The 16,638-nt window shown below is 52.3% G+C and overlaps 1 protein-coding gene across 5 annotated transcripts in view; it reads right to left on the bottom strand.

Moving 5' to 3' along the window:
• Positions 1-5,895, bottom strand: part of DPY19L4 (dpy-19 like 4) — a 50,316-nt gene extending 44,421 nt beyond the window's left edge. For 2 of the 5 annotated variants that reach the window (XM_068164342.1, XM_068164344.1), the window contains exons 1-3: positions 5,685-5,895; positions 4,685-4,717; positions 15-122 (exon numbers count right to left, since the gene is read on the bottom strand). In XM_068164342.1, coding sequence (XP_068020443.1) covers positions 15-122; positions 4,685-4,717; positions 5,685-5,823 — 280 coding nt within the window. In that variant the 5' untranslated portion in view covers positions 5,824-5,895. Of the gene's footprint in view, positions 1-14; positions 123-4,602; positions 4,718-5,684 lie in introns of those variants that run through there. The other 3 variants (XM_068164343.1, XM_068164346.1, XM_068164345.1) reach the window with 3 other exon arrangements.
• Positions 5,896-16,638: the final 10,743 nt, after the last annotated feature.

The raw sequence follows: 16,638 nt of genomic DNA, 5'->3' as shown, positions 1-16,638 counted from the left end.
ACTCTGCAGCTTACATTTTGGCGACCTTCCCGGCTTTGAGTTTTCTTTGTTTCCCTCCTCTGGAGCCATTTTGTCAGATCCTGTGCAGCTTTGCTTCTTTCTCTGTCGCAGGTCTGCTGCCCCTGAAGACACATTTTGTTACTTTTTGGTGGGTTTTCTAATGTTATGGCAGCACAACACCTAAAACTGCACCCTGAGAAACGGGCGGTGACGGCTACTGATTCGGTGCCACAGCAGAGTTGAATCACAGAACTGTCAGGGCTGGAAGGGACCTCAAGGCTCAGCCAGTTCCAACCCCCCTGCCATGCCCAGGGACACCTCACACTACAGCAGCTTGCTCACAGCCACAGCCAGCCTGGCTGCAAACACCTCCAGGCAGGAGGCTTCCACCACCTCCCTGGGCAACCTGTGCCAGTCTCTCACCACCCTCATGGGGAACAACTTCTTCCTAACATCCAATCTCAATCTCCCCATTTCTAGTTTTGTTCCCTTCCCCCCAGTCCTATCACTCCCTGACACCCTCAAAAGTCTCTCCCCAGCTTTCTTGTAGCCCCCTTCAGATACTGCAAGGCCACAATGAGGTCTCCTGGGAGCCTTCTCTTCTCCAGACTGAACAGCCCCAGCTCCCTCAGTCTGTCTCCAGAGCAGAGCAGCTCCAGCCCTCTGCTCATCCTTGTGGCCCTTCTCTGGACACCTTCCAGCACCTCCAGATCCTTCCTGTCACAGGAGCTCCAGAACTGGACACAGAGCTCCAGCTGTGGTCTCAGCAGAGCTGAGCAGAGGGGCAGAATCCCCCCCCGGCCCTGCTGGCCATGCTTCTCTTGCTGCTGCCCAGGATGTATCTATACTAATGGAGGTCAGAAAGTAACTTAGAGCACTGCTTCTTATAGCTACAAACCTGGGAAGATAAAGTACTCATGGACATGATTGAAATACTCTACATTCAGTTTATCTTGGTACAATGACCTTCTGAGTGCTACCTGCTAGTAGCAATTAGAGCAGTGAGGTGTGTGGGGCTGCTGTCTGTTCATGCTGCAGCCCAGGCTCAGCTTGGCTCTCTGGGCTGCAAGTTCTCACTGCTGCCTCCTGTTGAGCTTCTCCTCCCCCAGCACCCCCAAGGCCTTTTCTTCAGGGCTGCTCTCAAGCCAGACCCTGCCCAGCCTATATCAGTGCCTGGGATTGCCCTGACCCAGCTGCAGCACCTTGCCTTTGGTCTTGTTGAACCTCATGAGGGTGTCAAAAAGGACTCAAAGTTCGCCCTATGCCTAACAGAAATAACAAGACAACAATGCAGAAATCAACTCCTGTTCCCTACAAAAGTCATAGAGAATACACTCTGGAATTGCCCAGATCCCAAACTGGGAGGCAACTGGTTGACTCCCTGATGAATGTATGACACAAACAAAGGAAAGCAGTAGTTTGGGTGAGTTGATAGAGGCCCTGGGAGAAATTGATGCCAACTCCATTCTGCTCTCACCCCAGTTTCAGGCTGCTGTAGTGCAGCAGTGAACTGAGCACATCCCCGTGACACAGGAATGGGGCTAGGCCATTCCTTTTAGAGAGAGCTGCCTCTTATTCATAGGGGAAATCTTGCATAAAGCAAATACATTCCCCCCCTGTCCTGCTCCAGGCATCACATCCCACAACACAGCTTTTATTTACTTTGTATATTGAGTCTAACTCAGTCTACTTTTAACTCCCAACTCTTAAAACCAAAAGATAGAAACTAGAGTTAGTAACATAAATTAAGCTGGACATGAGGAACAAGTTCTTCCCCAAAAGGGCTGTCAAGGCTTGGTCCAGGCTGCCCAGGGCAGTGGTGGAGTCCTCATCCCTGGAGGGGTTTCAAAGCATAGATGCACTGCTGAGGGCCATGATTTAGTGGTGACCTGGCAGTGCTGGGTTAAGGGCTGGGACTCGATGATCTTAAAGGACTTTTCCAACCTAAACCATTCTGTGAAATCACTGGGGGCAGGAGTTGATCTGTTAGAGGGCAGGAGAGCTCTGCAGAGGGACCTTGCCAGGCTGGGCAGATGGGCAGAGGCCAAGGTCAGGAGATTGAACACATCCAAGTGCCAGGTTCTGTACATTGGCCACAACAACCCCAGGCAGTGCTACAGGCTGGGGTCAGAGTGGCTGAGAGCAGCCAGGCAGAGGGGGACCTGGGGGTGCTGGTTGGCAGCAGCTGAACATGAGCCAGCAGTGTGCCCAGGTGGCCAAGAAGGCCAATGGCATCCTGGCCTGCATCAGGAACAGTGTGGCCAGCAGGAGCAGGGAGGTCATTGTGCCCTGTGCTCAGCACTGGTCAGGCCACACCTTGAGTCCTGTGTCCAGTTCTGGGCTCCTCAGGTTAGGAAAGAAGTTGAGATGCTGGAAGGTGTCCAGAGAAGGGCAACAAAGCTGGGGAGGGGTCTGGAGCACAGCCCTGTGAGGAGGGGCTGAGGGTGCTGGGGTTGCTTAGCCTGGAGAAGAGGAGGCTCAGGGGAGACCGCATTGCTCTCTACCACTCCCTGAAGGGAGGTTGTAGCCAGGTGGGGGTTGGTCTCTTCTCCCAGGCACCCAGCACCAGAACAAGAGGACACAGTCTTAGGCTGTGCCAGGGGAGGTTTAGGCTGGAGGTGAGGAGGAAGTTCTTCCCAGCAAGAGAGATTGGCCTTTGGAATGTGCTGCCCAGGGAGGTGGTGGAGTCACCATCCCTGGAAGCATTTAGGAAGAGCCTGGATGAGGCACTTGGTGCCATGGTTTAGTTGATCAGATGGTGTTGGGTGATGGGTTGGACTCAATGATCTCAAAGGTCTTTTCCAACCTGGTTAATTCTGTATTCTGGAATAAACTTGAAGTGGTGTCTGCCTGTATCAGGACACCTGCATTTCTGTTTTAACAGGATTTTCAGAGCAAGATCTCAGTGAGAACATTTGTCATGGAATGAACATAAAATGGTCTGCCTTCTTAGGCAAGAACTGGAAAGGCATTAAACAAAACCAGGTTTAGTGTTCAGTATCACAACTGCAAATGTCAATCTGAAATAAAATACACATCAGTAAGTCTTCATGTCATGTCCTGGGGAGGGACTGCTCAGGATCTCAGGGAGTGATAGGACTAGGGGGAATGGAATGAAGCTGGAGGTGGGGAGATTCAGGCTGGAGGTGAGGAGGAAGTTCTTCCCCATGAGCGTGGTGAAGCCCTGGAATGGGTTGTCCAGGGAGGTGGTTGAGGCCCTGTCCCTGGAGGTGTTTAAACCCAGGCTGGATGAGGCTGTGGCCAGGCTGATCTAGTGTGGGGTGTCCCTGCCCATGGCAGGGGGGTTGGAACTAGATGATCCTTGTGGTCCCTTCCAACCCTGACTGATACAATGATACTATGTACATGAAGTTAATCAGCAATGCAACCACTGAGTGCACTGCAATTAAAAATCACTTGTACCACATCAAATAAATCAGGGGGAGACATCCTGGACCACAGGTGACACAGGGAGGTGGTGGGGGCCCCATACCTGGAGACATTCAAGGTGGGGCTTGACAGGGCTCTAGGCAATCTGATCTAGTTGAGGATGCCCCTGCTGACCTCAGAGGGGGTTGGACTGAATGACCTTTGGAGGTCCTCTCCAAAGCAGACCATTTTCTCTGGTCACCTGTACGGGCAGATGTGTGCTTGGAAAGACAACTGTCTGCCCTTGGCATTTCAGTCATCACCAAAGCAACAGCAGTGAGAACATTGGAAGAAAATAGAATTTCCTTGACTTTTCTGGCAGGTAAGTGACTCACATCACCAATAAAGCACGCTTCCAAAACCCAGAGTTAGCAGCAGGAATGGAAAACTCCCCAGGAAAGAGCAATTTCCAATCCTAATTCTGAAACAACTACCTCTCAGTCAGCAAACTGATCATCACCTCTGTTGTGAAGGCTGCTCAACAGACTCCCTCCCTCAGAGCAACACCAAAGGCTCAAATATGCTGCTTCTGTTTCATTTAGTTGATTAGGTGGTGTTGGATGATAGGTTGGACACGATGATCTTGAAGATCTCTTCCAACCTGGTCTATTCTATTCTATTCGCAGCTGCCTCCAACAAGGAAAATGTTACTTCCACTTTTCCTTTAAGTGGGGTTGAAATGACAGTCAAAGAAGGCAACAAATGAAAACAGGCTTGGGTTTTGAACTGATGACAGAGCCTCTAGCACCTCCCTATCCAGCACATGCAGTTTGTCACCTGAGAGTGTTTTCTAGTACCCTGTTAAACCCCTTGTAGATTTTCTTCCAACTCTTCTTCAGACAACATGCATTCCACTTCTCACCCTGGAGCCACTGCAGAAAAGCACAACTCACTGCTCCTGTGTGCCACGATATGAACCCAAGTTTCACCTGCAGATTGAGCACTGTCTGCAATTCTTTGTCCTCTCATCTACAGAAGGGTAAGGCAGGGCTGGGAACCATCCAGAGAAGGGCCACAAGGATGATCAAAGGTGTGCAATGGCTCCCACATAAGGAACAAAGAAGCAAGTTGAGGATGCCTCAGTCTGGAAAGAGAGGATGACCAACAGAAACGTTCCAGAGGTCTACAAGCTAGTGAAGTAAACAAACAGGCTGAACAGAGGCAGTGATTCACCTTCTTTTCTAACACTGGAACAAGAAGCTATCAAACAAACCCAGTGAGTCAGGCTAAGAGGAACCAGTTCATTGTACTTCACCTTCTTGCAGACCACTCCTCCCCAAGGAATGTTCTGTAAATGAAGAATTTACAGAGATTAAAGAAGAGATGGACACATCTGTGGGGGACAAACAACCCAAGACCACTAAGTGCAGAGAAACCACGTTCAGCTCGGGAAGTACCCGCACTGCAAACAGCTGGGAGGTTGGACCATGCCATGGGACAGCATCACATATGCTTGTGATGCTCTTGCACCTCTCTCTGGGTGCTTACTTACGGTCTTGTTTCTGCTGGTTGCCCTATGAGGAATAAATGTCATCTCCTAGCCCCAAAAAGGGGAGAGACCTGGTGAAAAATGCTTGTGCTAAAAGCGAAACGAGAGAAGAGACAGACAGAAATAGAGGAAGGGGAAAACGGAGAGGATGCCAACCAAAACGCATCCGGAGCCGACAGATGCTGCCCCGGGGTGCTGTGTACAGAGGCAGTGCCGGGCGGGGGAAGAGAAACAGACTCCAGGTTTCTGGGCTCCCATCCACCCAGCGTCCTCCTGCTAGCTGCTGCCACGGATGGGCTGCCCTGGGCCGGCAAGCAGGCCTGGCCAGCGCGGCCCGGGGGGTCCGCCGAGGGCGCCTCGGTGCGGCCGGCGCCAGCCGCTGGAGCGGTGGGACCTGCGCTGCCGGGCAGGGCAGGCGACTCCGGGTCCGGCAGGCGGCTTCGTGTCCTGCGGGCGGGCGGTTTACCTCCGTACCTGCATCCCTACCCCGGCACGTACCCTGATACACCACCGCGGGGCCCAGCCGCTGCCCCGCTGCCGACCTGCGCCGGGACCAGCGACCCCGGCCCCAGCTCCCAGCCCAGCCCAGCCCAGCCCGGCAGGCACCGGCCGGGGCCGCACCGCCCTCCCTCCAGCGCCGCGGCCTAAGGCAGCCCCGGCCCCTCAGAGGGCCCGTCCGGGCGCAGAACGGAGCACCCCACAACCCCTCCCGCTCGGCCGCGGCGGAGGAGGATAAAGGTGACACACGCGCCGCCGCCCCCCTCACCTTCCTCCATCGCCAGCCTGCGGCCGCCGCCCGCCGCTGGCGCCCCGCACCGCTCTCTCCGGGGCGACGCCACCCGCCCCGCGCTGCTGCCGCTGGCGCCCGCTTCTCGTCGGCCCCGGGGGCGGGAGCGCTCTCGCATAACACAGCCAGCGGAGCGCAGCAGCCCCTCACTTCCTGCCGCCCCGCTACGGCTCCCGCGTCCGGCGCCTTCTCCAGCGGAACGGTGGTGGCAGAGCGAGGGCGGCGGCCGGAGCGCGGCGGCGGCGGACCGAGGCGCGGGCGGACCGGGGCGCGGGCGGACCGGGGCGCGGGCCTGCGCTTCCGGGCCGGCGGGGCGAGTCCTGTAGCCGGCAGCGCTCTCCTGTCAGCCCGCTCCGCTCCGCTCCGCAGCCGTCAAAAGGAACCTCACAGAGGCAGCGAAGCGCAAGTCCCAGGCAGTCCGGAACCAGGGGCGTGCAGCCGGGCCTCGGGGCCCTCGTCAGAGCATCTCCTGTGGGTTCCGCTTGTTCTGCACTCCGTGAGCTCTCTGCAGAGGGCCTCCGTCCAGGAGGGTGGAGGTCCCCACCTTGCAGAATCACAGAATCAGCCAGGTTGGAAGAGGCCTCCACGATCATCAGGTCCAACTGATCACCCAGCCCTAACTAGTCAACCAGACCCTGGCACTGAGTGCCTCGTCCAGGCTTTCCTTAAACACCGGCAGGGATGTCGACCCCACCACCTCCCTGGGCAGCACATTCCAATGGCCAATCTCTCTTGCTGGGAAGAACTTCTTCCTAACATCCAGCCTAAACTTCCCCTGGCACAGCTTGAGACTGTGTCCTCTTGTTCTGGTGCTGGGTACCTGGGAGAAGAGACCAACCCCCACCTGGCTACAACCTCTCTTCAGGGAGTTGGGGACAGCAAGAAGGTCTCCCCTGAGCCTCCTCTTCTCCAGGCTAAGCAACCCCAGCTCCCTCAGCCTCTCCTCACAGGGCTGTGCTCCAGACCCCTCCCCAGCTTTGTTGCCCTTCTCTGGACACCTTCCAGCATCTCAACATCTTTCCTAACCTGAGGAGCCCAGAACTGGACACAGGACTCAAGGTGTGGCCTGACCAGTGCTGAGCACAGGGCAGAATGACTTCTGAGCACTCTCTGGAGAGTACAAGCATGATGATGGTCACACATAAAATTCTGGGCTAGCTGCAAGGGCCTAGTGAGAGAAGTGGTTGGTTGAGCCTTGCTGCACACCTGCTTTGGGCTCTTTTTTTTTGCATGATGAACTTCTGGAGCATGGTGCCAGCACCTACTGTCACAGAGACTCTACAAATGCAGCACAAAAGCATGCTCCCACCCTCGGGAACATGTCTGCTTTTGGGACAACAGGCTGTGTCTCTATAAAGGGAGGCCAGTGGAAGATCATAAGGAAGAGATAAAACATCCTTTAGTAGTGGAATAGGTGGGCATCTCAGCATACCAGCCACCTAATGATTATCACAGGTATTGTCAGCCCTGTGGCAAAAGAAGGATTTGGAGGGATCTTTAACAGGTGCTGTATAGAGCCCCATGCATTAATAGTATGCTGAGCAGCTCCAGAGTGACAGGACCATGGTCTTGGCAGAGACAGTGCAGTAAAATTTGGAGATCTGGGGCAAGATCTGATGCTTAGCTAAATCAGCTTTGATTTTTCTTGGGTTTAGGTCAGACCTGTAATGTCAAAGATTGAGGATCTGTCTCGAGTAATCCAAGATATATGTCTGGAGATGCATCAAGGTTCACTACCAGGGCACAGAGAGTGCTCCCCTTGGAAGTGCTCTGGGCTGAATTCTGCCATCCTTTGAGGGATTGTTGCCCTTCACATTAACTTTCAGGTTAGGATCTTCACCTATGGGAGCAGGATGGTGCCAACTAGGTATTGAAAGGTGGCTGAAGATGCCCAGCAGTTTACTAACTCTCAGTTTAGAAATAGCTAGAGTAAAATAATTGAGCAGTGGGCAGAGTAAAATACCTGAGAAGTGGGCAGAGTAAAATGCCTGAGCAGTGGGCAGAGTAAAATACCTGAGAAGTGGGCAGAGTAAAATACCTGAGCAGTGGGCAGAGTAAAATGCCTGAGAAGTGGGCAGAGTAAAATGCCTGAGAAGTGGGCAGAGTAAAATGCCTGAGCAGTGGGCAGAGTAAAATACCTGAGAAGTGGGCAGAGTAAAATGCCTGAGAAGTGGGCAGAGTAAAATACCTGAGAAGTGGACAGAGTAAAATGCCTGAGAAGTGGGCAGAGTAAAATACCTGAGAAGTGGGCAGAGTAAAATGCCTGAGCAGTGGGCAGAGTAAAATACCTGAGAAGTGGGCAGAGTAAAATGTCTGAGCAGTGGGCAGAGTAAAATACCTGAGCAGTGGGCAGAGTAAAATACCTGAGAAGTGGGCAGAGTAAAATACCTGAGCAGTGGGCAGAGTAAAATACCTGAGAAGTGGGCAGAGTAAAATACCTGAGAAGTGGGCAGAGTAAAATACCTGAGAAGTGGGCAGAGTAAAACGCCTGAGCAGTGGGCAGAGTAAAACACCTGAGCAGTGGGCAGAGTAAAACACCTGAGCAGTGGGCAGAATCTGTGCTGTTTGCACCTCATCATGTGTGTGTGTCGGGGGAGTTCCCCAGCTATGGTCTAACAAAGGCTGTGCTGTGTAGGCTCAGTATCAGCTTGGGAGGCTGTGACCCTGGCAGCTCTCACCAGCCAGCACTGTCCTGCTGCAGGGGTGCATCACTGAGCAGAGCAGCTGGGCTTACCCTAAACCTTTCAGAAGCAAATCACTGGAGGAGCTATCAAAGATGCTTGTGGGAGCTGCCCCTTGGGGACTGGGCATCTTCTGGCGCTATATTCTGACCGGCAGCCAGGCCAGTGGCTGGTGGACTGCAGGAAGACTGATTTGGTTGCTTCTCAAGCAGCTGCAAGGACCATGTCTCAGTGGAGGCCAGGGACAAGCGGAGTCCCTCAGGGATCAGTCCTGGGACCTGTCTTATTCAACATCTTTGTGGGGGACATGGACAGTGGCATTGAGTGCACCCTCAGCAAGTTTGCTGATGACACCAAGCTGTGTGGTGCAGCAGACAGGCTGGAGGGAAGGGAGGCCATCCAGAGGGACCTGGACAGGCTGGAGAGGTGGGCACAAGCCAACCTCAGGAGGTTCAACAAGAGCAAGGGCAGGGTCCTGCATCTGGGTCGAGGCAATCCCAGGCACAAATCCAGGCTAGGCAGTAACTGGCTGGAAAGCAACCCTGAGGAGAGAGACTTGGGGGTGCTGGTAGACAAAAAGCTCAACATGAGCTCTCAATGTGCACTTGCAGCCCAGAAAGCCAATCAGATCCTGGGCTGCATCAGGAGAAGTGTGGCCAGCAGGGCAAGGGAGGTGATTCTCCCCCTCTACTCAGCCTTGGTGAGACCCCACCTGGAGTCCTGCCTCCAGTTCTGGAGCCCCTATTGCAAGAGGGATGTGGAGGTGCTGGAAGGTGTCCAGAGAAGGGCCAGGAGGATGATCAGAGGGCTGGAGCACCTCTCCTATGAGGACAGACTGAAGGAGTTGGGGCTGTTCAGTCTGGAGAAGAGAAGGCTCCGAGGTGACCTCATTGTGGCCTTCCAGTATCTGAAGGGGGCTACAGGAAGGCTGGGGAGGGACTGCTCAGGATGTCAGGGAGTGATAGGACTAGGGGGAATGGAATGAAGCTGGAGGTGGGGAGATTCAGGCTAGATGTGAGGAGGAGTGGTGAAGCCCTGGAATGGGTTGTCCAGGGAGGTGGTCAAGGCCCTGTCCCTGGAGGTGTTTAAGGCCAGGCTGGATGAGGCTCTGGCCAGGCTGATCTAGTGTGGGATGTCCCTGCCCATGGCAGGGGGGTTGGAACTAGATGATCCTTGTGGTCCCTTCCAACCCTGAATGATACTGTGATACTGTGATGATACTATGAAAAGACTCAACTGGCCTGGGTGTCCCACTGGAGCACAGAAAGAGATGTATAAGTTTCCTGGGTTTTTTAATAAAATCTAAAATCCTTCTGCAGTTTTTGATTTATTGAAGCTGTTGCTTATGTTTTTAATTATCCATAAATTATCTGTTGCATTTTTAATGTAATTTAATGGCTTTGAGCTGCTTTATTTTGTTCATAACCTGGGTCTGTAAGAAGCTGCCAGCATAGGCACAAATGATCATTGCAATCAAAACAGCTATGCTTGGTTTAAATATTCATACTCAGCCCATCAATACATGGACAGGAACAAACCAAATTGTTGCTCAGAGTCTAAATTTTGGGTTTCCAAAGCCTTCTTTGTGCCTGCTGTTCATGCTGTGCCTTCACAGAAGCATAGAGTTGTTAGGGTTTATGAATTGTGTATGGACATTGGTACCAGTTTGGCTCTGTCATGAAATCCAGTTTCCTTTCAACCTGTGGGTCTTTCCCTTTCTTGTTCCCCTTTCTTTGTTGGGGAGGCATCATGGGGTGATAGAGCTAGAATCACAGATCACAGAACTGTCAGGGTTGGAAGGGACCTCAAGGATCAGCCAGTTCCAACCCCCCTGCCATGGCCAGGGACACCTCACACTACAGCAGCTTGCTCACAGCCACAGCCAGCCTGGCTGCAAACACCTCCAGGCAGGAGGCTTCCCTGGGCAGCCTGTGCCAGTCTCTCACCACCCTCATGGGGAACAACTTCTTCCTAACATCCAATCTCAATCTACCCATTTCTAGTTTTGCTCCATTCCCCCCAGTCCTATCACTCCCTGACACCCTCAAAAGTCCCTCCCCAGCTTTCTTGGAGCCCCCTTCAGATACTGGAAGGTCACAATTAGGTCTCCTCAGAGCCTTCTCTTCTCCAGACTGAACAATCCCAACTCTCTCAGTCTGTCCTCATAGCAGAGCAGCTCCAGCCCTCTGCTCATCCTTGTGACCTTTCTCTGGACACCTTCCAGCACCTCCAGATCTTTCTTTTAATAGGAGCTCCAGAACTTGTCCTTGTGCAGCTCCAATTTTCTAGTGATGCAGGTAGATCACCCCACACCTTGATTTGTGTTCAACTATGAATGCACATCAAGTTAGTTACATCCACAACTCCACACACAGCAGAGAAGTGAGAAACCTACCCTGCTCACTCATTGTTTCCCACCCCCCTAAGGTCTTCTATGGAAAAATTTGCCATTTGAAGGTGGGGGAACTGAGAGAATAAATCACCCCCCTTCCCCACAAATAATTCCCATCTTTCATGCAGTTCTCTTCCTCCACAAATGAATATGCCAGCTGCTGGAGGAGAAGCTCAACAGGAGCTCTCAGTGTGCACTTGCAGCCTGCAAAGCCAATCAGATCCTGGGCTGCAGCAAGAGAAGTGTGGCCAGCAGGTCAAGGGAGGTGATTCTCCCCCTCTGCTCAGCTCTGGGGAGACCCCACCTGGAGTACTGCCTCCAGTTCTGGAGCCCCTATTGCAAGAGGGATGTGGAGGTGCTGGAAGGTGTCCAGAGAAGGGCCAGGAGGATGAGCAGAGGGCTGGAGCACCTCTCCTATGAGACTGAAGAAGTTGAGGCTGTTCAATCTGGAGAAGAGAAGGCTCTGAGGTGACCTAATTGTGGCCTTCCAGTATCTGAAGGGGGCTACAAGAAGGCTGGGGAGGGACTGCTCAGGATCTCAGGTAGGGATAGGACTAGGAGGAATAGACTGAAGCTGGAGGTGCGGAGATTTAGGCTGGAGGTGAGGAGGAAGTTCTTGCCCATGAGAGTGGTGAAGCCCTGGAATGGGTTGTCCAGGGAGGTGGTTGAGGCCCTGTCCCTGGAGGTGTTTAAGGCCAGGCTGGATGAGGCTGTGGCAAGGCTGATCTAGTGTGGGGTGTCCCTGCCCATGGCAGGGGGGTTGGAACCAGGTGATCCTTGTGGTCCCTTCCAACCCTGACTGCTACTATGATACTATGATAATTCTTGAGCGACATTGAAACTGTGACTGCTGCACTTCAGTCTTCCTCAATGCTTTCTGCCACTGCCACTATCTGAAAGCTATTTCACCTGACAGCTTGCTGTGAGCCCTAAACATTATGCTGTAATACATTACAGTGATTAAGCAGGGGGAGGCTGTGTTCCTGTGCCAAGCTTTCTCTGCACAAGCACGCATCATCTATTTCATGATATCATTTGCTCTCTATTTACATATAATTTCTGAGCCCTACAGACATAACTCTCCTCCCTGTTTACAAGTTCTTGATCCTGATGCTTTCTAGTTGAACCATTTTTCTCTCTTTCAGAGATGGCAGGAAGCAGACACAGCTGCACCTCAGTGTAAGGCATCGGTACCAGGAGTATTTCTCATTGCTAACAAAAACATTGTACTTCTTTGCTTTGTAAACAAACCAGGCCTGGGGGGTTTGTTGTTTGGTTTTGTAGGGTGGTTTGGGGTTTTTTTTGTACATTAAAGATTCCATGCTGTCTACATTTGGACTCATATCTGAAGCTAAACTGTGGACAAGAAGCTCAACAGGAGCCAGCAGTGTGCACTTGCAGCCCAGAAAGTCAATCACATCCTGGGCTGCAGCAAGAGAAGTGTGGCCAGCAGGGCCAGGGAAGTGACTCTCCCCCTCTGCTCCACTCTGGTGAGACCACAGCTGAAGCTCTGTGTCCAGTTCTGGAGCCTCTATTACAGGAAGGATCTGGAGGTGCTGGAAGGTGTCCAGAGAAGGGCCAGGAGGATGATCAGAGGGCTGGAGCACCTCTCCTGTGAGGACAGACTGAGAGAGTTGGGCTGTTCAATTCGGAGACGAGAAGGCTCTGAGGGGAACTTCTTGTGGCCTTCCAGTATCTGAGGGGGCTACAGGAAAGCTGGGGAGGGACTTTTGAGGGTGTCCAGAGGAGGCCACGAAAATGATCAGTGGGTTGGAGCATCTCTGCTACAAGGACAGGCTGAGGGAGCTGGGGGTGTTCAGCCTGGAGAAGGGAAGCTTCTGGGGAGACCTAATATAGCAGCCTGCCAGTACCTGAAGGGGGCTATGAGAAGGATGGAGAGAGACTGTTTGCAAAGGCCTGCAGAGACAGGACAAGTGGCAATGGCTTCAAACTAGAACAGAGCAGATTGAGATTGGATGTTAGGAACAAGTTCTGTACTGTGAGGCTGCTGGAACACTGCAACAGGTTGCCCAGGGAGGTGGTTGAGGCTCCTTCCCTGGAGATATTCAAGGTGAGGCTGGACAGTGCTCTGGGCAGCCTGATCTAGCTGGAGATGTCCCTGCTGAGTTCAGGGAGGTTGGACTGGATGAGCTTTGGAAGTCTCTTCCATCCTGGACCATTCTATGATTCTGTGATTTTAAGTCAGAAAATTAAACTACACAAACCATCCCAGTGCAGCCTGCAGGGCTGGTGATTCCTTCAGCTTCTGCCTGCCTTGCCCAGGCTGCAAGTGAGTCAGCTTTGGTTGTCACCTGCTCCATTGTCACATTATCCATTAAATCAGTGGAGGTGATTTGGGTTTGCACACTGACTCTGAGCTGGGGACACGGAAATGTGCTTTGGCTCTGTTCCGTCTTTGCCTCAATCCTGTGGTGGCAAATCTGGGTTTTGATTTCGACTGAGGCCCAAAGAGAAGGCACTACTGATGTGACTGCCACAACCCTCTTCCTCTTTTGTCTTCTAGCCTACCTGTTACATTTCTCACATCTCAATGGTGCCTTTTCCAATGCTGACCTTGAAGCAGCATGAGATTCTGCGCGCTCATTTTCTTCCTCCCCTCACTCCTGGTGCTTCCCTGTAATCTAGGACTAACTCACCAGTCAGCCTGTCTTTAAAACTGAGTGGTGCTGTACAGCTTCTCATCCTGTCTGCTTTCTTTTCTACTTCCCTCTGACAATCTGTAGTGGGTTAATGTCCATTCTAAAAACAAATCCAAAGCAGGGGGGAGGGCTTGTGGGTGCTTTGCCCTCTCTGCAGGGCGTTTTCCCCCTGGGAAACTGAGTCTGTTCCACTCCCCCCTCCCTGCCCAGCTAGGGTATAAAAAACCAGGGCATTGCAGCCATTAGGTCTCCTTTTGGCTCCTGCCTTTCCTGGAGGAGTTACTGCTGCTGCCTTCCTGCTCCTCTGCCTCAATTTGGGCCTGATCCTTCTCCCTGCTGCCTCTGTGCCTCTTCAGAGAGAGACTGGTTTTGTATTCTTCTTTGTCCCACTCCCATCCATCCTTGTTCCTTGCCCTTGTGAACCTTACCTGTTACTGTTATATATATGTTGTTTAAAGAAAATTCTTTACCTCTCTACTTCCAGGCCAACTCCAAGTTACTGCTTGGTGGATTTGCTCCTTCCCTTTCCTTCTTTCCTTTTTTTTCCCTTCCCTCTGTTGGGAGGGAGGAGGGGGGGAGCAGGGGAGAGATTACAGTATCACAGTATCACCAGAGTTGAAAGAGACCTAGAGGATCATCGAGTCCAATCTGTCTCCACAGACCTCATGACTAAACCATGGCACCAAGTGCCACATCCAATGCCTTCTTGAACACCTCCAGGGATGGTGACTCCACCACCTCCCTGGGCAGCACATTCCAATGATGAATGACTCGCTCGGTGAAGAACTTTCTCCTCACCTCGAGTCTAAACCTCCCCTGGCACAACTTGAGACTGTGTCCTCTTGTTCTAGTGCTGGGTGCCTGGGAGAAGAGACCAACCCCTTCCTGGATACAACCACCTTTCAGGTAGTTGTAGAGGGCAATGAGGTCACTCCTGAGCCTCCTCTTCTCCAGGCTAAGCAACCCCAGCTCCCTCAGCCTCTCCTCACAGGGCTGTGCTCAAGGCCTCTCCCCAGCTTTGTTGCCCTTCTCTGGACACCTTCAAGTGTCTCAATGTCCTCCTTAAACTGAGGGGCCCAGAACTGGACACAGGACTCAAGGTGCAGCCACAATACTCAGCCTTGCCCCCATCTGAGCTCTTAACTCCCAGTTAAGGCTTAAACCACCACACAATCCCATTACCTTCTCCATCCCTTTTGGTGCCACCTTAAGTAATTCTTAGCCCCCACTTTGTGCTTTCACCTTCCAGAAACGCATTGATCCTTATCACTTTCTTGCTTTTCATCTTTCTTCCTGAGACTGAGCCACCTCAACTGGCTAATTGTTGTGCTGCTCCTCCAGCCCTTGTGCCTGTGGAGACCTGTTCCAGTAATAAAGTCCTGGTAAAAGTCCTTGCAGTGTGCCCAGGCGGCCAGGAGGGCCAATGGCATCCTGGCCTGCATCAGGAACAGTGTGGCCAGCAGGAGCAGGGAGGTCATTCTGTCCCTGTACACTGCACTGGTTAGGCCACACCTTGAGTCCTGTGTCCAGTTCTGGGCCCCTCAGTTTAGGAAGGAGGTTGACTTGCTGGAAGGTGTCCAGAGAAGGGCAACAAAGTTGGTGAGGGGCTTGGAACACAGCCCTGTGAGGAGAGGCTGAGGGAGCTGGGGTTTCTTAGCCTGGAGAAGAGGAGACTCAGGGGAGACCTTATTACTGTCTACAACTACCTGAAGGGAGGTTGTAGACAGGCAGAGGTTGGTCTCTTCTCCCAGGCAGCCAGCACCAGTACAAGAGGACACAGTCTCAAGCTGTGCCAGGGGAGGTTCAGGCTGGAGATCAGGAGGAAGTTCTACACAGAGAGAGTGATTGCCCATTGGAATGGGCTGCCCAGGGAGGTGGTGGAATCGCCATCACTGGAGGTGTTCAGGAGGAGACTTGACAGGGTGCTTGGTGCCATGGGTTAGTTGGTTAGGTGGTGTTGGATGATCGGTTGGATGTGATGATCTTGAAGGTGTCTTCCAACCTGGTCTGGTCTATTCTATTCTATTCTATTCTATTCTATTCTATTCTATTCTATTCTATTCTATTCTAAAAAGACTACAGGAGGGAAGAGCAAAGGGATTGGTTTGTTTGTTTATCTGAACACACACGCACACGCAGACAGGCTCGGGGTGACGTCCTTTGCTTTCTGTTCCACTTCCCTCTTTCCACTCTTGCTGTAGTTCTTGTTTGTGCTGTAGACAAAGTTCCCCAGGGCAGGAACCTGACCCTTGTATTTGTAAAACACACAACACGTTATGTGCCCAGCCAGAAACACCTATAAAGGAGTGTAACTGCCTGATAGCAGCCTTGCCCTCCCCTTGGCCTCTGCTCTGCAAGGAGCCCCCGTGCTCTGCCATTGCCTCTGTTCTTTCCATGCACTCTTTTTTTTCCTCCCTGAGCCATCTCTTTGACTTTTATCCAAGGATAAAGCCCTTTTAGGTGGATGACTCACAGCTCAGCACTTCCTTTGACTCACACATTGCCACCTAGGACGTTGGTCAGCTCTTGATAAACTGCAGTTTGTTTGGTTTTGTTTGTGTTTGTTTTTCTTGTTTATTTATTTATTGCTTCTGATGACAACTCTTGCAGCTGGCATCTCTGATTTCACTATCACTTCTGCTGGGTCAGAGCTGGGCTTGGTTTTCTACCATTGATCAAAACTTTCTCCCTCCCCTTGGGTTTTTCATAGATTCATAGAGTACCAGGTACAGAGAAGGGCAACCAAGCTGGGGAGGGGTTTGGAGCACAAGCACTATGAGAACAGGCTGAGGGAGCTGGGGTTGCTTAGCCTGGAGAAGAGGAGGCTCAGGGGAGACCTTCTTGCTCTCTCCAACTCCCTGAAGGGAGGTTGTAGCCAGGTGGGGGTTGGTCTCTTCTCCCAGGCAAGCAGCACCAGAACAAGAGGACACAGTCTCAAGCTGTGCCAGGGGAGGTTTAGGCTGGGTGTTAGGAGAAAGTTCTTCCCAGCAAGAGAGATTGGCCATTGGAATGTGCTGCCCAGGGAGGTGGTGGAGTCACTGTCCCTGGAGGTGTTTAAGAAGAGCCTGGCTGAGGCACTTGGTGCCATGGTTTAGTTGATTAGATGGTGTTGGGTGACAGGTTGGATTCAATGATCTCAAAGGTGTTTTCCAACCTGGTTAATTCTATTCTTATTCTTATTCTTATTCTTATTCTTATTC

Source organism: Melanerpes formicivorus, unplaced genomic scaffold (assembly GCF_026170545.1).
Source record: "Melanerpes formicivorus ecotype bairdi unplaced genomic scaffold, bMelFor1.0.p_v2 SCAF_79, whole genome shotgun sequence".
Taxonomy (NCBI): domain Eukaryota; kingdom Metazoa; phylum Chordata; class Aves; order Piciformes; family Picidae; genus Melanerpes; species Melanerpes formicivorus.
The sequence above is the reverse complement of the archived record's forward strand: the minus strand, read 5'-3'. Positions and strand labels throughout refer to the sequence as shown.